At 41.1% G+C, this 24,117-nt stretch overlaps 1 protein-coding gene across 5 annotated transcripts in view; it reads left to right on the top strand.

Annotated features, from left to right (window-relative positions):
- The first annotated feature begins 2,925 nt into the window (after positions 1-2,925).
- COLQ (collagen like tail subunit of asymmetric acetylcholinesterase) overlaps positions 2,926-24,117 on the top strand; it is a 44,744-nt gene continuing 23,552 nt past the window's right edge. For all 5 annotated transcript variants that reach the window (XM_083879268.1, XM_083879267.1, XM_083879265.1 and 2 more), the window contains exons 1-5: positions 2,926-2,987; positions 4,444-4,602; positions 19,177-19,289; positions 21,092-21,187; positions 23,969-24,013. In XM_083879268.1, coding sequence (XP_083735394.1) covers positions 4,563-4,602; positions 19,177-19,289; positions 21,092-21,187; positions 23,969-24,013 — 294 coding nt within the window. In that variant the 5' untranslated portion in view covers positions 2,926-2,987; positions 4,444-4,562. The remainder of the gene's footprint in view (positions 2,988-4,443; positions 4,603-19,176; positions 19,290-21,091; positions 21,188-23,968; positions 24,014-24,117) is intronic.

Raw genomic sequence — 24,117 nt, 5'->3', positions numbered from 1 at the left:
CAAGTCCCTCTTTAATGAAATCTTCACACTAAAAATATTTTTTAAAAAATTTGGTCTTTCCTAAGTGCTTGAAGGATTTGCCTTCTCTCTCCTTGTCATTAATGCAATGTGCCTGTGTGGCACTTTGTAAGCCTTGGTGCTGGGAGGTGCTGATACCAGAACTGATGTATGTGCAGGCATGCTTCAGGTTCCAGCCAAAGCAGTACATCCTTCTTAGAGCAAGGAGATGTGGCTGCTGGGATGGGGATATGAAAGCCTTCTTAGCCAGGCCAGAAACCACCTGCTTGCTCTGCAAAAACACAGGTATTCATTCAAGTCCCCAGAAAATAAGTAAGAAGTATGTTAGGTCAAATTATTATTTCAGCCCTAACAGGAATTTAAATGTGCTCCACCTAAGCAGATAATGCTGGTTCTCATTTTATGTAGTTGAAATCAGTGAGATGACTTACTGATTTTGGTGCAGAAGCTGTTTTTTCTCTTAAGTTTTCATTTATGTGTACCAAACTGCCATTTTTAAAGGATGTCTTAAATAAAAATCAGTGAGGCTTCAAAAGTAGGACTTTATAAAGGAAATTCTACTGCGGCCTTAATTACAGTTCCCTGATTCTGCAAAAGGTGCTGGGGAAACGCACTTGTCTAATTTGATTAGGTTCAATTATCCTGTGTTTGGAAGATGACAACCGTGGAATTCCAGAATGACTGGGCAACAGGCAGTGCCCAGGCATTTTCTATGGCTGCCATGGTAAAAGTGTAGCTGGGCTTCAAAATTTGAACCACTGTAAAAAGAGAAATCTTCTCCACCTTTGGCCTAAACCAGCATCTTTTAAAATCAACCTGAAATTCATTATCAGCTTACAAAAACAGGGCAGTTTTCCAACATGGATGTGGCTTTCCCAACAGCTATGGTGCCAGAGGACTCTCACTGAGTCCTGCTTGCTGTAGTGTCATGGTCAGCACTTGTAGCCATCCATTTGCTTAAAACACCCTAAAAATCAAACACATTCCGCTCTTTCTTCTTGCTGTTCTACTGTGACCTCTTTCTTTACCTTTCCCCAGCTTTACAATGTTGGTTCTTCTGTCAAGCCTTTGGGTAAACCCTTGGATGTTGTCCTCTACTACTGCTCCCCAAGTGAGTTTGGCAGCTCTGCTCCTGGTTTTGCATTCTGCAAGTCACAAGATCCCAAAACATTTAGTGTCCAGAGGTATCCAGGAGAGAGAAAAATGAGCCATAGGAAAATGAGGCTTCATGTTACTTAAAAGACAAAGTATCTGCAACTTTTTCAGGCCCTGATTTGGCAAGACACCTATCAATATGTTTAATTTCAGGAGCATCTTCTTTGCCTTCACTTTCAGGCCTGCAGTGACACTCATGATTAAGCATTTTCCTGAATTAGTGGTGCTTTGACCACTTATCTGAAGGTACTGCAACCTTCTGTAGAGGATCCCTGTATCTGGGGGCATTCTCCTAGGCATGCATGCACTGGTGGTTGGATTCATGTTTGTTTGCATCTCAGTGGTGTGATGGACTGTTCTGCAATATGAAAATCAGGAACAGGATGGTGCATTGCTAGGCATTCATGAAACTCTCTGGAATTAAAAGCCCTGAGTTTAGTGTGAGCATTAAAATAATAATGTTAATTTTTTTTTCTGAAGAAAAAAAATAAAATTCTCTGTTAACAGAAAAAAGAAGATTGTGCTTTGTGGCGTTTAATTCATTGAGCTCTTTGGCAAGCTAGATGATAAATCACTTAAATTAGGAGTTGGGGGAGCCAATTACTGCCAGATATTCCTGTGTTCTGTGCCTCCAGCAGCATGGCAGCAATATTGGCACAGGCAGGGAGTTCTGCAGACATTTAGTAATGGAAGTAAATAGCAGTAGACAATCCAAATGAAAAGAAGATGAAAAAAATTACCCTGCATACCATTTCCATCTCCTCTAGTTGCAAGTAACAAGACCAGAATGGGTTATAGCTGTCATTTGTTTGTGATTCACCATCTGAGGATGTTGAAGACAACTTATCTACTTAGATCCTGGTGACTGGAGACCTCAGTTGTCTGGGACTGTCATTGTAAAGGCCATCTTTGTCCTATGGGAAATTTTTTCTATTAATCATTCTGAGGTTTTGCATGTTTGCCCCAGATTTCCAAAACCTGGCAATCCTGGACATAGATCTTTATTCTCTGCATGTGTGTGAGCATGTATGATGAATGCATCTCATCCAAGAAGCATTGCATTCTGCAGTTTGAAAGTGAGGTTTAAAAGAAAAATTAAGCAAAAATGAGGAAGAAGATGCTTTTATAAAGGTCAGCCCTTGAATTATTGTTTTAAAGTTGTTCTACTTAGAAACATTACAAAGCACAAGAGGGATGGTTTTGGTAGCTTTGATGGAAGTCACTTTGAATTATCCCATAAACTTTAATCATGTCCTTAATTCTTTTGTTCTATAGTCTTCAGTGGAAAAAGAAATTCATGCATAGGGATTACTCATAGGAGTGAAAAAAAAAAAAAAAAAAAAAAAAAAAAAAAAAAAAAAAAAAGGAAGGACTGAGCCTTTAAATCTTTAAATTAAGTCTAAAAGTACATGTTAACATTTCAAGATGAACTTTCTAAACATGGAATGAGATCTGGGCTGCTCAGTAGACAAATAGGCTATGAAGATTGTAAAGATAAATCAGCTTCCCTAGTCAATTTTGCAATTCTGTGAACCATAGTGTACAGAGAAAGGAGGAGGCCAGAAGGCTGCTGCTTGTGAAATGTGTAACATCCATTAAGTGGCTAATTTGGAAAAAAAATCAAAATTTTTTTGGAAATTGCTAGTCATGAACATCCTGCCATCAATGTGCTTCACCCTGTTCATGCAGTGGGTGGTAAACTAAAGACTGACTAGTGCTGGCTTGCCTTTAGCTGACCACCTGCTCCTGCCCTCATATCCAGCTGGGTGACTGGCACGGCTGGAGCTGTGGGGAAAGCCAGAGCTTCATCAAGTGTGAGTGTGCTTGGATTTACTTCATCGCACAGTTAGTGAGTCTGTTCCTATATGGGCTTCTGAATTAAATTTAAATACACCAGCAAGGAAATGCTGAAGCCACTCACTGGCTTTCTGCACTTATTAACATTTTGCTTCAGCAGCTGCCTTTGTACTTTAGGTAACACCATGCTCCAAGGTGACATTAGCTATGTTGTCATAGCACTAAATCGAAGTGTTAGACATAACTGATTCAAGTGTGCAAAACTGAACATGTGTTTTTATTGTGAAAAACAATTGTTGCTAAATAACTATCTCACAGGGAAAATGTAATTATGAAGATTCTTTTCCAGCTCCTGCTCTAATTGAATGAACAGGATTCTTCTGTACTACTTTGCAGACACAAGCTGTTATTGAATTACTGCATTAACTTGGGGTTGCTGGTTTTTTACCTTTGCCCCACTCAGCAAAAGAGCTTTCAGACCTTTGAACTCGAAAGTCACAATTATATTGAGTATCTCAACAAGACAAGGGGGAATGATTTTAAACTAAAGGAGGGTAGATCTAGGCTAGATGAAAGGAAGAAATTTTTTGTGGTGAGGACATTGAGGCAGTGAAACAGTTTGCCCCAAGAAATGGTGGATGCCCCTTCCCCATAAACATTCAAGTTCATGTTGGGTAGGGCTCTGAGCAACTTGATCTAGTTGAAATGTCCCTGCTTATTGCAGGGAATTGGACTAGATGACCTATATGACCCAAATTATTTCACGATTATCTTTGTCCTTCTAACTAGAATGATGTTCATGAAAGAATTTGAGATTGATTGTATTTTAACTATATTCATTTTACCTTCTCTCATTGATGCAGTACCTGCCAACCAAAAGTGAACAGGGCTGGGAAGAAGCCTTCTTTTTAACAAGTATTCATTAATTCTTGCATAGAAAAAGGCTCATAAATTCTGTTTAGATGGTACTGTCATCAGCAGACTCCCCCATGCGTTCCTAAGAGCTCAAGTTTGGGCTGAAAAGGTCAAGCAAGAGCTCCTTGAACAAACTTCTCAGGCTATTTTTTTCATTATGTACTGGTTGGCTTTTGGCATTTTTATTTGTTATGGCATCTATCACAAATAAAAGAAATTAAGGAATAGCTGGAGAAATGCATTGCTTGGCTGAGCAAGTTCATGGGGCTCAGGGCTTGGAAAGCACATGTTTGTCAAGTCTCCCATGCCAGACTCCCCCTGCTATGTGACACTTTCCCTCCTCAGGATTCTCTCTGCCATAGGCACTGATGCCATGGAGGTCAGAAGGAAGCTGTGTGACCAGATGTACAGCTTTGTCATCCAGCCTGGGGCAGGGAAAGTCAGTCTGCTGCACTGTCACCTGTGTAAGTTAAATCAATAGGGCCACAGCTATTGTCCATTTTATTTCCAATGGACTTTGTTCTTCTCTTGTGAAACCATTACCAACCTTGCCAGCAGTCTCAGCTGGTAAGGCCAACACCTCAAAATCAGAGGAAACAGAACACAGGACTTGCACTCTGACATGGCCTGGCTCACTGCCCTGTAGTGAGAGCTCTCCACTAAAATCTAAAGAGGGAATGGAACTACATCATAAAGAAGAGGTCTCTTCAAACAAATGTAACTAAGTCCTAATGTCTCCTTTTGAGTTTTTGTGGAAGATAGCGTGTTTTCCACAGAAGAGGGTGTGCTCACAGAGCTTCCTTCTCACATTGGCTGAGAACCATTTCAGGCCAAACAGGCTCAGAGTGATGGAGATGTTATGCTGAAAGAAAGAACATTGACAAAACCTCCATTTTAATCAGAGTTTTCCACTGCAATAAATGGACTAAAATGACTTTATTTAAGAATTGACTGCAAAGCTAACTTTATGTGCTTTTTGTAATTCAGAACCAGCCCTGGCGTATTACTTCTGGCTGCGTCTTATATAGGAGGATCATAGAAGGAGGGGAAAGATATTTGTCCTATTAAGACTAATAAGATCTTAGTTCTTTCTCATATTATTGGATTAATTATTCCCTGATCAAATAGAACTTGTTTTGTACTAGAAATTTATACCAAATTTTCAATTTCAAAAGGCTGCAGGAGGATTTCAGCAGGATTTGAAATTATTCACTTGTTCCTTTGACTAACTATTGTGTTGGTCACGCATTTTCACAGCTGAACCTTTTAATACAATCTTGACATTTTAACTTTTGAGCAATTTTTTTCCAGCCTCCATGCCGGCTTCTAACATGGGGATTGCAGCTGGACATTTATCTTCCGTGCTTAAGGCTCGTCATGATAAACTTCCCAAGAGCTATTCTTTTCCCTCTGAGATGTAGCATGCCAAGAGAACTAATGGCGCTCATTTAATCCATGGTTATCTTGGTCAAAGAAGAAAGAGACCAAATTACTATCTTCACTAAGAAAAGCCAAATACTAAAAAGTAACAGACAGTGGAATAAAGTAGATAAAATTAAAGTAGAAAATATGTTATCCAAAATATCACAGTACAGGAAAGATATTTTAGAAATAATTATGGTTATATTAAGTATATCTTTTAGGGGTAAAAATGTATAAGGCAGATGTGATTCATCCCATCTAGCCATTACATTTAGAAAGATTTTGTCAATATATTTACAGTGCATTGACTGTTTCCAGAATTGTGGAAATACCTCACTTTGCTCTTCAGTAGAATTAATGCACAGGGGGACATGTCACCATTTCTGTCAGTGAGAACTCTTCTCAAATGGGAAAAAAAAATCAATTCTATAATTAATCCAAAATATTTTCACATTTTTCTTGGGGAAACTGTAAATAGTGGGCAAAGAAAACCATCTCCATCTGGGAGAGAGTAATGCTTTTCACAGCAATGGGTGTACCTCTGATTTTCATGGAAACCACTGTCAGACTCCAGGCAGAGAGGAAGATCTCTCTGCTACTTATTCAGAGGGCACAAATTAATCTGCAAAGCCCTGCATGTTGCAATAAGGCATGGAACCCCCAAATTTTTGTACAGGTAGCAAGGGCAGCTGCTGCTTTTCAGAGAGTGGGAGGTTTGTTTTCTTCACTTAGTGTTGTGTAGTGTGTTGACCATCTCCACCCCCAGAGCTGATAGAGTTTCATTCACCTCATCATGGCACACATATTGTTTCTTCCCCCTGTTGCACCCCATCAGCGAACTCTGCAATCCTGCATTGTCTGGCACTGTCAGTGATACTGTCATTTCCACTTAAATCCAAAATAATAATGTGTTTATCGGTTTGTGAAGCCTTTGTGGCATCCCTCACCTTGAGCTGCACTCTGTACATGAATGCAACACTCGTAGCTACCACAGATAAGCAGATGTTAGGTCACGGCTCATCTCTCTCATTAAGGCAATTAGTGACCTGTAGAAGATGATCAATCAGGGATTTTATCCATCTCGATGCCAGTGTCTGGTTGCCTGTACCAAAGGATTCTGTTTACAGTCCAGTTCTTAATTTCTCCCATCCCTGCTCATCATTATTATTATCCAAAGTGCCTTTTTGCTTCTGTTAGCAAAACCAGAATCCCCCATGCCTCAGTTTTAGCAGCTAATGTCCACAATAGGGGCAACTGATCCAGCACAGGAGTTAAATATAACTGTGTCTAGTGTAAGGAGAAGATTTAATGGGAAATGGTTGGCATTCTTTCTTCCTAAAGGCACGGAGAGGGAGGGGGAAGAGAGAGAGAGAGAGAGAGACGTACACACACAGACACACACGCATCCCATAGTGAGGGCAGAGGCAGAGAGCAGGCAAGGCAGAGAGGGAGAGAGGGGAGAGACAGAGCCCCAAAGCAGCCCTGCACCTCTGAGCTGGGATCTGCCAGGGCAGAGCCAGCATGTTGGTCCTCAGCCCGCTTGTCCAGGGATCTTACCTGCTGCTTTCCTTCTGCTTTGCTTTGTCTCAGACTGCGTACGCTGACAATGTCTTCTCACTTTCAGCAGGTAAATTGCTTTAAGTCGTTACTTTTCCTTGCTTGGAGCACTCTGCACTCTGATTCTTGCACTTTCTGGTGATTGGGAACACAGGAGGGAAAAAAAACCCTCCAAATTTGATCTCAGCTGAGGGATTTTGCATTGCAGACCTGCTTTGCCACACACCAGGACATTTTGCTGCTTGGTCAGTTTTGCTTTTTGCTTTATAATTTCTGGTTTTAAACCCCTCCCTTCCCTTCCCCATGAGAAATAATGGGCAAGATCCTCAGCTGTTCAAAAATCTTTTTATCCATTGGCCTCTGTGGTGCTGTGCTAATGCATGGATCTGGCCCAATTAGTTTATTACTTGCATGTCTGCATGTTTCTTTCTATTTTGGATGAGTTTAGGTAGAATACAGCAAGGGAAAGTAAATGAATCTCAATGTATATCTGCTTCTATAAATAAAGCCCTGACCTCAATGAGTGCTGCTGGAGCCCGACTGGATGTTAGCAGAATAAACATCATCTGGCTCTGGCTATGACACTAACAAATACTCGGATGACTTACATAGCAAACAAGAGTCCACTGCATGGAAAATCCCTGCTAGGCAAAGACAAAACAAATTAGTTGTCAGCTGAGCCAGGGCCCTGGAAATCCCTCTTAATAGATTTTACAGTTTCAGCAGCAAGACTTTCCTTCAGTCACGTTCTGTGCGAAGGAAGGGGAAAGCCAGCAAGAGCTCTGACTCATTCTTCCTTGAGGAACTTTCACCAATTTATGGCAAATTGCTGTCTGCCACCTTCTGTCTGTTATTCTGTATCAATACAGATGCTTCTAACTAATGTCCTGTGTTCCTTCAGTGTCAGATTTGAGATGGTTCAACTGAGGTTGGTAGGTCAGGGCCTGCTATACCTATAGATCCTTCCCATGGCTTTTACAGTGATCAAAGGGGTGCGTATTTTAAGCCTGTACATAAAATCAACCCTAGACACGGACTTAAAGGCACACAGCCTTTCTTCCTCTCAAATCCCTCTGCTGTACCCGTGGAGCCAGATGATTTACACTCAAGCTCTCGAAGATGCTAAAAAGCCTTAAATTTGTTACCATTTCTTTTCGATTGGGATGTGCTTTTTCCATTACGTTGAGGTTGGTTAACAGTGAGGTTCAGGAATCACCAGGATTTCTTTTCCCTGATATACTCCAAATTGTTTTGCAATAACATCAGACCTCAAATTTTGTTTTGAAGAACTTTATGTTTCTTTGACATTTGTAGATGCCACACAGGCAAACAAGAATGTGATGATTCCATTGCCTTCTCCTATGGCACACAGCTGTGTGTCTACAGAAGACATTTGAGCTGTCCTGTTAAGAAACAACAGTTCAACAAATAACCTGGCCCTAAGAAGAGGGAAGACTTGTCATCCCTGCTGAAACCATAGTAGAAGAGGTAAACAGGAAGAAGGAAAATGCCAGAGCCTGCTCTTTGTAGTGGAGCATTTTCCACAGGGAAGTCCTGGATTCTTGTCTGCAAAGACCCCACTGGGCAGATCCCCACCCCACATTCTGCTCCATGGCAAAGTCCCACGCTCTGTTCTTCTGGCCAAGACTGAAAATCACCTTTATAGCCAGCAAGCTCTTAGTGAGGCTCCTGCATGTATGTATTGTCAATGTTTGCTTGATAAAACGTGGAAAAAGTAGCAGTTGGCCAAAGATTCTGTCATAATCCCACGGCTGCAGGGCTGGATTAAGAGACATACCTGTGTGTCATTATTACTTGCTAATCAGGGCTATTTGGTATTAAAAATTTTATAATAAGGGATTCCTTTAGTGCTTTGGTTGCATCTGCCTTTTAAGAAACTTCTAAGAAAAGAGCAGTAAGTTCTGATTTTTCTGGTAGAAATCTGACAGCAGGCAGAGAAGATGAATTAATTCCATTTTAGTGATTTCTCAAATGTTCTCTGACTGTCAGCTGAGTCAATTATTTCTATTTGGCACCAGGATGCAATTTCACATTTAAAAAATTAATTTCAGCACTGCACTTTCAAATTCTGAAACTAATCTCATTTAGCAGAGAGGATGTTCTTAAGCAATCACTTGTCTTTCCTGTAGTTGGAGAAAAACATTTGAGTATCTTCCAGGTATGTCTGAAAACTTCTCTCCCAAAAGTACTTTTGTTTCTGTCCTCACACATCTTTACATAGCAATAGGTCACAAATCAAAAGGCTTATAGGTCACAAAGAAGTAACTAGAAATCAAAGGGGAAACAGCCTGTAGGGTGGAAAAGTGTTTGTACAATAACTGCGGAAAGAAGAATAGTCTGGGTCTTTGTTTTCTGCCAGCTCCACCTTAGAGTCCTATCAGCCTCAAGCAGGAGTGCATCCTTGTTTCTAGTAGTATTTTGAGTGTCACATCAGCTCCAAAGAGTTGAGTCTCGTGGTTCTGAAGCATCATTTCTGGAGAAAATATCCCAGGGAATAATATTATAACATATGACAGCATGTGGCTGTGGTTCCACATGGCAGTGAAGACCCCCAGGATGAGTAGCTCAGCCCCTGGAGAGAGCAGGTTATTTTCAGGGTAACCTGTCATATCCCACCCTTACACCACTTGTGTTTGTGGTGTCATTTACATCTATTTTTCAGAGCTCTGCCCTACTGAGGTCTTGAACTGCTGCACTCACATGATGAAGGCATGAGTTCTGTAGTCATTTTTAGTAGGGCTACATGAACCAATCTCCACCTTGTAAGAACCAGCCTGAAGGAAGTCACCTTCCAAATTCAGGTAGTAGAAAGATTCTCTTCCTCTCCTCCTCATTCTTCTCCTCCCCTTTACTGCTCATCCAGGCCTGAGGTTTCACAGAGAGATGGGATAATATTTAAATTATCAGAAACATCCAAAGAAAAAGAACTGCAACTCAGTGTTTCTGGCCTTTTATGCATGCCACAAAGGCATCCCTTGATTTAATTGACTCCTACAGTCAATACTGATTCATATTCTTTGGAAATATTAGGGTGGATCACTTTAAAAGAACTCAACACGATATCAGAGCACTATTGGCTCACTCTTTCTTTGCTTTTGTCCTATTATTTTCCTGAAGAAAAGGAACCTTATATCTCACTGGCATTAGATTCATCCTCTTTGAGTCAGGCAGGTGTAATATTTGCAACCAGACTTCATGTGGCAGAGAAAGGAATTTGGCTTTCTTGTGGACTGACAGTGTTGGAGCCGTGGTGATGGGCAAGGTGGGCTGGGAAAAGGAGCTGTGTGGGGGGACAGCCATGGCTGGGCAACACAGAGAGGGGGCCTTGGGAGCCACTGTGGTGCTGTGCTGTGGGGAGAGGGCATTGTGCACTTGTGCACTTGTAAGAGAAACAGCAGGAGAGAAAGGACACACAAAAAAGGGTGATTCCTGACATTGGGGGAGTTGGGATCAAGGCTGTCCTTTTACAAAGGGAATATCTGACCCCATCATCAGGTTTGGTTTTCTTTTCCCTGCAGGAACTCTAACTATTGTCATAATGGACAGCAAAGATGTCAGGTGGATGTATTTTGTTTCTAAAGAGAGTAATTGTAAATATTTATTTATGTAAAATCACAAGAGAATGTCTTATCAGAATGTTTGCAGGAGAAAGAAAGTTGCAGAAGGAATATTAAATAAGATAAAAAGTAAAAGCTTGAAGACTCTCAAAAAGCAGCAGCCAGAGCCTGCTAGGAAAATAGCCCAGAAAGTGACTAGCAAGCAAAAATATCAGACCAGGGAAGGAAGCCTGGGTCTGCTTTGTAAAGTCAGCATGATCCCAGGAGGCACTGAGCATCCTGGTACCATTGGTTAGTGGGTTTCTCATGGAACAAATATAACCAGGAAAGCTGTGGTTAGATTAAAATTCCTGATGGAAATGAGCCACTGGCAAAGGCTACAGCTTCATTAGAAGAAGGAAAGCAAAGTATCATTGGCCATGAGAGGGCAGTCACCTTGCTGTGGAGCTGAGTAGCCAAAGGTCTTGGGGCAGGATGTTTGAGAGCTTTCTGTCTTGTTTGTGATTCATAGGACCCTGAAAGGGTCACAGAGTATTCTTTCAGTAGATTCTCTGTTCAACTTCAGAGAAGAAAATAACCTTGGGATTGGCTGTTTTAACTTGATAGCCCAAATGAGTAGCTGGAAAGATAAGCCAGAAGAAGGAAGGCATAGTGGCTACCCTTCTAAGCTGATAAAGAAGACAGTTCCTGAGCAGCCTCTGGGGAAATGCTTGAACTGGTGGCAAATTAGCAGCTTAGTATGGTGTGGTTATTGTTGCTTAAAGTAAATGGGTCTTTAAATAAACAGAGCTTAAAAAAACATCCAATTTGACTTTATCTGTATATTACCTCTTGGTAGATATGACCTGTGAAAATCCCAAACTGGGTGTCCTGCTCAGGTCAATGCAGATGATACTCAGGAAAGAAATCACCTTAGGACTCGCAGATCTTCTCTGGTGGTGTATGCTGCAACACCTGTGCTGAGTAAGGTGAGAGCAGAGCAGCCACACTGGTGCACAGCCTGTCCATGACTCCGTGCCTGCATCCACCTTCTCATGAGCAAGGACAAAGGGAACACTGATGTCATCCACAGTAGCCAAGATCCCCAGAGATGCTCTGAAATTCACAGTGAGTAGGAGACCACTTGATCCTCTGGGTAAGGGACAAGGAAGGGACATCAGAGGCAGTTCAGGAGGTTGGGCATTTGCCTTGCAGCAATAAATAAAAATCAGAAGAGGACACAGCCTCTAGTGAGGAAGCTGGAACCTGTTTGCAGCAAAGCTCCTTAAGCACAGCCCTGGTCTTGCATGTAAGAGAAGAAAGAGGCTTCTGACATGTTTATGGCATTACTGGTTGACAAGGTGCTTGTCTTGTCAAAAAAGATTCAGTGATAATGCAGAAGAAGGGAAAGGGCTCAGTGAAATGCTGTTGAAGCATTCATTCACTTCTTGGGTTGCGAAGAAGTCCTCCAGGTGCCAGGGACAGAGGTCAGTACAGGAGCCGAGGCAGTGCTTGCTTGGCTTTCCAGCAAAGGAAGCAGTAACTGATCTGGAGGTTTTTCTATAACCCATGAATGCTTCCAACAGCATTTCCCAAATGGGAACCTCTGCTGAAAGTGATCTGCAGCTGACGTGGAGATCCAGCTGGTCCAAGCTTGTCCATGCTGTACCATTGCCATGAATGAGGATAGCACTCTCTGTAGCATGCTGGTGGATACTGGACTTTTGTTATGAGCAGACTGAAAGGTGGAGGCTTAAATTCCAGCAAAGCAAAGCAACCTGTTTCAAGATCAGGTGTTTTCACTGAAAGAATAGAAGCTCCACTAACAAGCAATCAATCCAAAAAGCTGCAAAATCAGCTTAGTCCCTATGTAGCTGTGGACAGATGGTGCCTGTAGGCCTCTCCTTTTAGTATAGACAGTTAATTTGTGGGTATGTCAATATTACCAAACCCCTGCACAGGAGGGGAACAGTCTGTGACTTCACATTTCAGCCTCCTTGTATTTGACAATATTTCCTATCAGACATTGAGGCTTCCCATGGGTGGGTAATTGGCACAGAAGCACCAGCAGTGTGACTGCAGCAAAAGAAACTGCTAATCTTAGTTAAAACCATAGAAAAGCATCAGTTGTGTTTAGACATTTGTTGTCTAAATTTGTTGTCACAATAGACCCTGTATCCCTGCAGTCTTTAATTCCTGGTGCTAGGATGGTGTGTGGCTGCAGAATCAGCTGTGGTGCAGCACAGCATTCAGCCAGGACACAGATGGGAGATCTGTCTTGTGCTGCAGCTTAGAAGGTAGAAAAAAATAGGGCAAGACCTTCAAATCTAGGGGGAATTGTTTGAGGAAGATCAAAAATAAACAAGAGAGGAAAAATTGTACAGGGGTTAACAGACCCCAGCCTCAGTGTTCTATTTCTTCCCTTCTCCTCTCCAAGGAAACATCCCTTTAATGGAAAGGAAATTGTGAGGGCTCTTTCTGTAGTCACACAGCTGTGATGGTAAAAGAGCATTTGAGAAGACAAGACAGGTGTGGGAAAACCACAGAGAACTGAGACATTGTAGGGAAAAAAGGTTAACCATTTTCCTCAGGAACTAGCAAGAGGGTATGGATAAATTTACGCTTCTGGGGAATGCACACAAGACAGTGCTACAATTTCAGTTTTCTTCTACCCAGGGAAGTGATTACAGAGTGTTTTTCTCAGCTTCTTGAAATTACAAAGTTTAAAATTTTTTACAATACAAAGTCAATATATCGTTGGGGTTTTTGGTCAAAGGCAGAAGAATAAAGTTGACTGGCCTGGGAATCTGTTGCAGCAAGGGAGTAATGAGGAATTAATCTAAAGTTGATGGCAACAAACTTTCAAAGAAGAATTGAGAGGCTTTTCTCTGAGGCCTTTTTGAGCACACAGAAACACCCACAGTCTCATAGGGATTGTCTGGGACTGTCTGAGCATATGGTGGAGCAACATCAAAGTCATGTACATGTTTGATCTATGCCAGCACTGACAGATTATGATCTTGCAGTTGCAGAAGGGTGGAACTGGTGTCTCTCAGCTTTGTTGCTACTGATCTTACACAAAGTGGGAGAGGACTGTGTGGCAGTGAATGACATGCAGAAGCCTTTCAGAGATGATGCAGCAGCCATCCTGCTTTAATCTTTAGGGCTTCAGGCTCCTCTAAAGATTATGGTAAATTCTTAGGCTTTAATACTCAATACTATTGCTCTGGTGTGATGAGCAGTTGAGTTTTATGATCTGGTTCATAAAATGATGGAGGGGAGATACTGTAATTCAGCAGATTGGAAATCAGTTTCTGGTACTGTAATTGAGTTCTCCCTGGACTTGGTCTTGCTTAACTTCTCTGTGCCTCAGTTTCTCATGCAGTGATGGGGAGTGCATAGAATGGTTAACATTGTTTAGCAGTGTCTAGAGCTCTGCAGTTCTGCAAATGAAAGGCAATAGAAGAAAAATTGCACAGAATAGCGCTGTCATGTTTTTTTGGGATTTATAAAATATTGGTTTATTTTACAAACCCATTTTATAAGCCACTGAAGTGTTAAACCCATTAGATTTTACTGGGATTTTTCATTGTTTTGCGAAACAGAATGCAGAGCCAACACAAGCAAATCCTCCTCTCTCTCCCTGTACTGATCTCAGAATTTGCCTTCCACAATCAGAGAGAACAGTATATAATCTTCTGGCATACAGGTTTTCCTCATACATGCACAAACACATAGATAAAATGTCTAAAATGTTTACATACAGGGAGTAAAAGTCCTTTCCTTTTCTTAAAACTCCCACAGGCCCCTTTGCTTTCCCACATCTTGCCGTATCTGCAGTGTTTTCTAGGGCTGACCTCAGAGATGCAGCCATCCCAGGCTGCCAGAGCTGCTGAGAGACGTGGGCTAAATGTTAGGTGGGGATGGAGGACAGACTGTCCTTGTTCCTGGGGCCAGGTGAATGTCCAGACCAGCCGTCCAGGCAGCCTGCCAGAGATCATGCTATTGTCAAGCTTTGGGAACACTGACTGATTTTTAAATACATTTATTTGTTTGTTTGTTTGTTTGTTTGTTTATGATGGTTTCTGAGTATGCATCAGCTGGTAAACTACTGCTGCCACAGCCTGTGGTTCTTCAGAGATTAAAAATGGAGCACTTGCAAATTTTTGTGAGATTTTTTTGACTGTGCTAGGTTAACCTTTAGAACTTAGTGGTCTTTTCCAGTCTAAATGATGCTACGACTCTATTAAAAGAAACTTGCAAAGTTTCATCTGGATTTCTTAATTTTCTAAAATTAATATAAATAATTTCTGATCTGCTTTGTTCTGCTTCTTAAGGAGTCTGAAACCCATCTTAAGCAAAAGGAAACTAGTAGGGGCAGGAGAGAGCTGCAGCTCTGTGTCTCATCTTGTAACTCCCACAGGAACTTCATGGGTCACCACCTCCTCTACACAGACACCATTACCTAAGCTTGATATATTTCTTTGGCTTATTTAATCTGGTTTACAGGAAAGGCCATCAACTATAAGGTCCAAGTTCAAAAATGTACTGAGAGATGCAGACAATTCACTAACTTGACTGTTCAACCCAGCTCCAAACACAAGCTGTATTCCCATCTCTGCTCATATGTCCTTAAAGCACACTTTGGGTCAAATAGCTTCATAAAACACACTTTAAAGAAGTATATATTGGTAATTCTGGCACTTATCTTTGGCATTTTGAAGGTGAGCTTAAAACCTGCACCTGCTCTGTAAGTAAAGGCACCTTTAACAAGCTCTTAAACTTTCCCAGCTTAAGAGGAAATTGTGCCCTAGTTGCTTGCAGTAGGTGTACAGACTGGAGCTGAGTGGCTGCAGCCTCTGACACTCTGCTGTCTTTGCAAGGAGGCTGAGAGGAGCCTGAATGAATGACAACAAAGCAGATGAAAGGCTCAGTTTCAGCTGGACAAGCCCACATTCATTAACTGGCTGGTCTGCTCAGCTCATTTATTATTAATTCTGAGTGCCATCCGAGTGGGAGAAGCATCTGTGCTGGGTGTCAGCCATCAGAGGGCTCCATCCAGCACAGCCCTGTCTGTCACAAGCTGGGCAAGCCACCAGCCCTGCTGACAGGGTGAGAAGACTTCGGATAATAGCTCAGCTTCCCATCAGGGCTTGCTGGATCAATGTGGTCATAAATAGGAAGGGAAACACATGTTAAATATCCTCCTTTCTTGTCCTTTCATCCTGGCGTTCAGCCTACAGCTTTGTGATTTTAGGATGAAAGTCACTTTCATGGTTTATTTATGAATTTTTTTTCAATGAGATCCTGTAGATCTGACTTGAATCCAGGGCAGAATACCTCTGGTATTTCTGTTGCAGCTGTGGGGCTGAAGATTCCTCTAGGAATCAGAGGCCTCAGAGACCTCATATGAGCCCCATTCTAGGGGACTCAGCCTGCATGAAGGCTTCTCTCTGGCTCTGCATGGTACCAGTTTGAATAAGAGTTCCCAAATTCCAGCTATGTTCACAAGAAATCCGCAGGAACAAAAGGAAACATCACACTTTATCTAAAGTATGTTGTTTTATGAAGCTGCCATTGGCAGTATACCCACAGATTTATAAAGTCACTTTCTTGAACTGGATTAACTTATAGCCTTGACCAGAAATACAACCTGAGAATGTAAATGAGTTCTATTTCAAAGGTGACTATTTTAATTTTTGTGTTCTTTGAAAACAACTGTTTCTTGGACAAGTCCTAAAAAGATTTTTTAATTTTGTCTTTTTTTTTTTTTTTTTTTTTTTTTTTTTCTTATTGAATATGTTCTTTGGCATTGAAGTTGTTGAAAGAGCAGCTTCTGTATGAGATATGTAAACGTATGCTCTGTGTAGGCAGGGTCTTCATATTTCACAGAAAACTGTGACAGTCCTATTCTTGGGCTGAGATTTTTTCCACTGATGGGGACTGGGGTATTCTGAAGCTGTGTTTAGCAAACAAAGCTAACCTGGAGCCTAAAAATATGCTCTGCATTTGCAGAGAGCCTGTAAGACTGCCAAGGTAACCCTTTTGTGATATAAATCAAGGCAATACTGTAATAGTTGTACATCTTGGACCTATTGCAGTTACTGACAAAATCCATACCAAAGAAATGTGGTGCTTACTGGAAGATCAGATTATAGCAGTCATACCTGCAGCCCCTTTGTGAATCTTTTTTTTTTTTTTTTCTCCTTTTGCTGTTACAACACCTGTCATACCTGAGTGGGGAAGGTTCTTGGATCTAGAATTGGTCTTTTCTTAAATATTTGCTTGACAAATGCACCTTCCAGAGCATGGCCAAACTTACTGATGGAGCCCCTGAAATATTAACTAGCCAAGTCATTACATAACTGATACCTGTCCTACATAGCAATGTTTTTACTATTAATGGTATATGATTACTTGCTATATAATAATAGTGTCTATTAGAATTCAGTCTCTATCTATAGTAATAACATCTATTAGTAACAGTATCTAATAATATCTCTAGTAATAGTATCTATCACTGTTCCTGGTAGTTTGGTTTTGCTTGTCTCCACATTGAGATCAGTACATGCTATCACTGTTCATACCAGCAAAGTCACAGTGGGCTTCAATCTAACTTGTGTTACAGTAGCATAAGATGATAAACAATGAAATCAGGGACTGTTTTTTACCATCTCATTTAAGTATGTGTTTTTCCCAATAAAGCTGTTCCACGGATTTTCAGGCTTTTCTTCTAAAAAGGAGAATCCAAATTTTTTACAACTCAGGACTGGAATTTACTCATGAGGATATGATAAGTATCATATTAGAACTAAGCTGTACATCTATGTTTAATCTTATATTTGCAAAATATTTAGAGAAAAACGCTTTTTTTAAAAAGTAGCAGTACAACTACAGTAATGTAAACCTTTTTCTGCAGAAAACGAGTTACTGGTACTGATCTCTTAGCAACTAAGCCACATCAGGCTAGTTTCGATATTCTTATTCTTGTTGAATGATAATGATCCTACTGAAATTTTATCTAGACTGTGAAATGAGGTGCTACAAAGAAAGATTATATTGCAATGTGGGCCTAAAATAAAGTAATAATCACACTTTATACCCTGTTAAATTACAAGCTGTCCATTACCTTAATACTATTTTGTCCCAATGCAGTATGTTCAAATACAATCCTGAAACTCAGACAACCACAGAAGCTGCATGTTAAAAATTGAAAAACTTGTTTACAGCTGCATAAGAGTGACCAAATTCAGGTTAAGCCAATATAAAACTTAACTCTTCATATCTTTATATTTTATTACTTGTGCTAGAGACAGGTGCCTCATATGTCTGTTACTTTTTAAAGGACATTGGCATTTTCAGTACATATTTAAAGCTTTAAATTAAACAATATACCTATTTTTTAAGTAAATCTTCTGCCTTTCTCTTAAATTGAAGTTTTTGACTGAGTTTCAAACTTGTGAGGAAAAGCTGAGAAAAAGTCTCCATTATGGACCCTTGCAGAATTCAATTGACTCAGGTCTCAAAGGTATCATCACAAATAGTCTTTTAATAATGAAAAAAAATCTGGATGACATGAACTACCCTGAATACTGCTGAATCCCATCCTCTGGGCAGGTCTTTTCTGTGCATCAGGACTGAGAAAATGCTGTCCCCATTAACATGGGATGGTGGAACGGAGGTAATATATTTTCTGAGACATTTGAAAAACTAGAAGGAACTCTGTTCTTCCCTTACCTTGAGATATGACTAATATCCAGCCTGCAACTGATTTGCACACAAATCTAGCAATTTCATCAGGTTTGTCTTCCCAGAAACTTAATTTAGAGATTTTCTATTAATACCAGATACTTCACCATAGGCTTTTCTTCTTGGCTCCCTGCCACCCTTCAGTTCATACACACCCATTCCAGCTGCCACTAGCTACAGGAAGAAACCAACAAGCATAAATAAATATTTGCTATCCTTGCCAAAACCTTTGAAGAAGGATCTCACTCTGATCAGAGGTGTATTTCCCAAAAAGTAAATAAGATTTCAGGGGAAAAATACAGTCTATAAATGCAGCACCTTAATATCTTCCTTTGTCAATTTTGGTCACAGTTTCTTATATTTTGATGCAAGTTTACCTCTTAGATAATATTAAATACACTGCCAAACACAACTAAGGGTCTGTCTTACCAGTCAGTCAGTGACAAAGCTATTGGCTAAGTTTAGATTGTGGATATTTATTCTTAGGGATGATGCAGAAATCAGAAATACTGCAACCTGGTTGCAGTTCCAGCAGAAATACAAGCAAATGTGTCGTGGAACAGCTTTGCACTTCCCACTTATCATGGAAGTGCCTAAAGTGATTCAGTCCACAGGGAAGGTGATGGCCAGCAGCACTGAATGCTATCCTGGTGGCAAGTGGGCTGGAGCAGGGACCAGAAGATTCTATCTGCAACAGACTTTTGGAACAGAGGGTAGAGAAAACAATAAATGTTTGATTCACTTTCTAATGTCACCTATCTGGAATTTTTGAGGTTCTGCCTGTGTCAGAACCACATTTAGAGCCTTAAACTTTGCACAGCCTTCAGCACAAGAAGGAACTTTGAGACTTAAGGGTCCACCAGGTTTCTTAAATCCCTGCTTGGATCACAGCATTGTAATCAATTCATACAGGATGTAGGACAGTACTGTGAAATGGCAACTTCTCTTATTCTGTAAGAAATTATTGTGCTGCTCAAGACAACAGATGAGTGTTTGTTTTGAACAGATTTCCCTTGTTTGGAACAGAAGAAGCAGCTCAACTGCAGAGCATGCTGCCTCCTTGGCCCTCCTCCACCGCCTCTCTTCCCACCACCATACTTCAGGCACAGCTGGGGCACTGTAAGTGTGGCTTTTACTTCTTTTACATGAATTTTAATGACACAGAATGAAGCATCCTCTCAAGCACTGCTTCATGGTGTCAATCAGCAAACCTGCCTGGCTGTGCTGATATGGCTCTGTGAGGAAAATCACATAGCATCCCAGCTGGGGCTTGAGGTAAATATCAACTAGATCAAGGACTGAAATGAGGCTGGATTTGTTCCTGCAGTTAATTCAATTAACTTAAAATATTTTCCTTACCCTATTTTGAAACCGTCTTAGAGTAAGGCAATCCTGGACCAGAGGAATTGGCAATTCCTCTTCAGTAAACCAGTAAGGACAGAAAGGCAATTTTCCATCCTGCACAATGATTTCTGGGTGCATGTATACATCCTGTTCTGCATCACATTTGCCTTACCTAGTAAGTGAATTGAAGGTCCTGAAATCCTCCTGTGGAATCTATTCCCCACCACTTCATTTTGCAGAAACACATATGTGTTTGAGATGCTGGTATGCAGTTTTCACTCACCCACCTATGCACAAACCTGCTGCGTGTGACATGTGTCCATACACATATGCTGACATATGCATGTGCAGGATACAATGAATATGACATAGCAATTTGCCCAAGTACTCTTACTGTAGGTTCTGCTAACTATAACATGTTCTCCATCCCAGGAAAAGGAATTTTTCTACCTTCTCAGCAATTTCTATTCCTTAATTTTAATATTCATTCACCATATATGAACACTGTGATTATTGCTAGTGTTCTGTAAATAATGTCAGACAAGAAGTAACCCAAGAAAAAGTACAGTGTGTACTGTATCCATTGCCTTCTAATTGATACGGATTGAACTCGGTGCTGTTCTCTCCAGACCAAAATATACTTGCCTTTGCCTTCCTTGTCACCTCCCCTGCCTGTGCTTGGATTTCCACAGAAAGGAGATCCAAAGACAAGATGTCTTTAGGAATGTTGTGTACTCCTTCAGTAAGAATGAGACGGGTACCAGGGTCCCCGAGATCCCTGCAAGCAGCTTAGAAAGTAATCTGAGCCTAAAATCACCCTTTACACCATCTCCCCATTAAAACCTGATATGTAAATAAGCAGTTATGAGCAGGGTGGGAGCCATGTGAATTAAACTATAAGCAGTTTGTTCTTTGGAGCCTGTAGTCAGAGCTTTAATGGAAAATGGCCTTTCTCTTAGAAGCTGAAAATCAGTTGTTTTAATGAAGTGTTTCTGGCTCAGTGTTCATCCGTGTTTCCAGGGGAGACCAGTTTTGTCACGGGACATAAATAAGGCATTTCACTCATGAAAGCTTAATACTGAAGTCAAAAGAGCAGACATTCACTGATCATTTAAGGCACAGGGTCTGATCTGCAGTGAATGAATGCCTCCGGGTCAGTATCTTCTGGAGCGAAGTTCACACTGCCTGTGCCCTCCCTGAGTGAAGTCTCTATTAATAGAGTAAAGATGCTATTCCTGGAGAGGAGCTGCTGCTGGCAAAGTGGGACTGAGAGGGCAGGGTCAGGTCTAAGAATAGGCCAGGGTCCCACGCTGGCTCAGAGGGGCAGCCTGACTGTGATGTGCCTCTGTGAGAGGAGGAGGAGGAGGAGGAGAAGGAGGAAGCACGGGGCAGGAGGCTATGCTGAAGTGCTAATGTTCAAGCATCCATGAAGTTAACCCTGTGACAAGCCCCAAACTTCTCCCGAAGAGAGCAAATAAACTCTTTTGAGGGTGTAGTGTATGGTGGCTGGACTTTATGCATTTCTCCAACAGGCTACGTGTGTCTGCATATTCACTCATATGTTTGATGTTTCATAGAAGCTGGATATGGAAGAGTTGTGTCATGAGCTCCAGATAATACAGGCTTCCTCTCTGCCTGAATCTCACTGTTCTGCAGGGCCTCCTGGCCCCCAGGTGAGTTATGCATGTCTGATGAAACCACATCGGTCTCTCACTCGCCCCAAAGTCCCTACAAAACTGTGAAACATGTGAAAACACTTTCTACTACACAATAAGCATGCCAAGCTCTGGCTCAATTTCATTTTGACACGACTTTGCATAAATCATGTAGGCTTTTTACCCTGTGTTCTCATCCCTGCCTTACACTCTTCATTTTGTTTCAAGTTCACCCTTCATTTTTGTGGAGTTTTACAGTGGGTAGCACCCATCAAAAATCACAGATGTGTCATCACTTCATTCAGAGGCTCCTTGTCATTTTTTTCTTTGCTTTAGACTCCATTCTCCTTTTTTGTAAGGACAAGAGCCTGTGGAGTGGATGCACAAGAGACAAAATGGACTGGGATGTTAGTGGAGTTAGTGGAGTTAGTTGCCCTGAGAAGGCAAACATCTACAGTAAAATCAGAGACAAGGAGGTGCTTAGCAGGGCAGTGGAGTGGGATTCAGGAGGTTCAGGGTCTCCTACCTTGACCTGCAACCTCTCTGCCTCTGACTTGCTGGATACCCTCAGACCAGTATCTTTGACCTCACACTTCATTTTCTACAATTTATTCTTTCAGAAATCTTTAAAGAAAGGTCAGAAATCTTAGAATCACATAACAGTTTGAGTTGGAAGGGACCTTTAAAGGTCAACAAGTACAACCTCCTTACAATGAACAGAGACAATACAGCTATACCAGACTAGAGGGAAGCTTTTTATGAACGTCTCTGTATTGTCAAGGGGATCATCTATTTGCCTTTCCATTCCAGTTCCCCTCAAAGAAAATGGAGAGTTTCTGTGGAGAGGCACTTCCAGTTCCTGCTGGGGCGTAGGCAGTCCCAATCTATGTGTTGTGCCTGTTGCCTTGGGACAATGATCTTCCTCAAGCCCCCTGGGTGCCAGTTTATTGCCATGCAGCCAATGGCAGACATGGCTCAGAGCCTGTGCTCAACAAAGCTGTGATGATGTGATGGAGGCTTTGCCAGCCAAACACTATTTAAAAAGTATGGACAACACATCAAAGTAAAGGCTCAGTTATGTGGCAAAAAGCTTAGCTTTAATAATTTATAAGTCAGTACTTCAGAAGATAGTTGGAAAGTCTAGAAGTTTCAAGGTGAAAGCCACAAAACCATCTTTTTATAGAACCATAGAATGGTTTGAGTTGGAAGAGATCATCTAGTTCCAGCTCCCCAGGAACTTTGTCTTTATTGTTTTGCCATTTTGTCTTTGCTGACATGCAGGATGAGGAAGATTCATTTAGTTCATGAAAGTGGAAAAGTGTAGTCAGAAGTGATGCCTAGTGTTTGCCTAGTTCTGTCTTGAGGAAAGTCTTCTCTGCATTATGAAACAGCCTTGCAGAGTGATTGGCCATGATACAGAGCTGCTGTTCATATGAAAAAAAAAAACTTGTTATTTCAGTTTTTGCTAGACTGTCTTAAAAAAAAAATCTTCTTGATAGTCTCTCTGACTTAAATTGCAAGAAAGTAATTTTCATTCTATTGTTCTACAAAGTCCATTGCTATAAATAATATTATTCTTGCAACCAAATGACCTATGATCCCTCCAAGAACATTTTTAAATAGAGCAGGCTGGCAGGTTTTATCACAACAGCAGACAGTAGGATGGGTATAACATGGCTTTGGAATTTTTAATTACAAATTACAGGACTGTGCCTTGTGCAGAGACAATGTTGGAACCAGCAGTCATTTGGGAAATGCTTTTGTGACAATGACCACCTGCAAAAAATACTACCATTACAAAGAGACATCTAGTAATTACTTCTGAATTCTTCTGTAGCTTGCATGGCTCTCAGAGGAGTTGCAAAAGCTCATACTGTTGACTCATAGCTGAATTTTAATAAATTTTTGTGAGAAGGAGAATTAGATTTGTAATGGTATAACTTCGAGTGTAATTCCTCCCATGTGTATCCTAAAGTTAAAAGAAACAAATAAGAAAAATTTTAGTTCTTACTCTAATAGGATGCATTGATTTTCACTACTGATAACCTAAAATAACTCTACTGACTAAAATAGTTGGAGTAATGTGTGTCTGTGGGTAGATTTTGCTCCTATTCATGTACCATTTGATCACATTTTGGACAGTGTAAGGTGGGCAAGATACAAACCTGGAGCGAGTGATTTTTACAGTGAATCTAATGCTTCTGTGATGCAGACTCATGGGATTCTTTTCCTTAGTAATTTAAAAGTTAAAGGTGATCTGTGAACCAAAGCTTCTAGAAACAAAACTGGTTTTTGGTGATTTTTTTTTCTGAGAAAGGTGTTCAAGGTCTCCCTGGATTGAGAAGTCTCCTGAAAGGAGAATCATCCTTATCTGACAGAGAGAAATATTTTCAGAATTCAGAAATGGTGGCATTTTCCATGTCCATCCCATCCTGCAGACCCCATCCCATATGTTTGATGCTACTTCCTTTACCACCCCTTGGGCTGACATCTTTTGCCAGCTGATGTGGTGTCTCCATGTCCTGGTCGCTAATTCTTCAGGACTCTGGTAATTTCTTATCTTTCATTTGCCCCAGACTTGTTTTTCTCGCAGGTTTTCATTTATGAGTTCTGCTTCCCGTGTCAATCCAACTCTCCATCCTGCCATTCAGCTGTGGCACAGACCTGGTGTTTGGAGGTCACATTCAAACACACACCCCAACACCTCAGGTGCCAGGAGACACATGCAAGGTCAAGGGCTGATGGAAGACAAGCACCTCACTAATGCACTTTGATAATAACATTCATGTTCCTCCCTAGGGTCCACAAGGAATTCCTGGTATAATGGGACCAAAAGGGGAGAAAGTAAGTGTCTGTTGTTATGGAGTTTAATGTGTTTTTGAGGAGCAAAGAAGCAGGGAAGGGTATTCACTTTTTTCTTTGTCTGTTTAGTGAATGGTGGGTCTTAT

Source organism: Zosterops lateralis, assembly GCF_965231275.1.
Source record: "Zosterops lateralis genome assembly, chromosome: 1".
Classification (NCBI taxonomy): domain Eukaryota; kingdom Metazoa; phylum Chordata; class Aves; order Passeriformes; family Zosteropidae; genus Zosterops; species Zosterops lateralis.
This window is presented reverse-complemented; position numbering and strand designations above follow the sequence as displayed.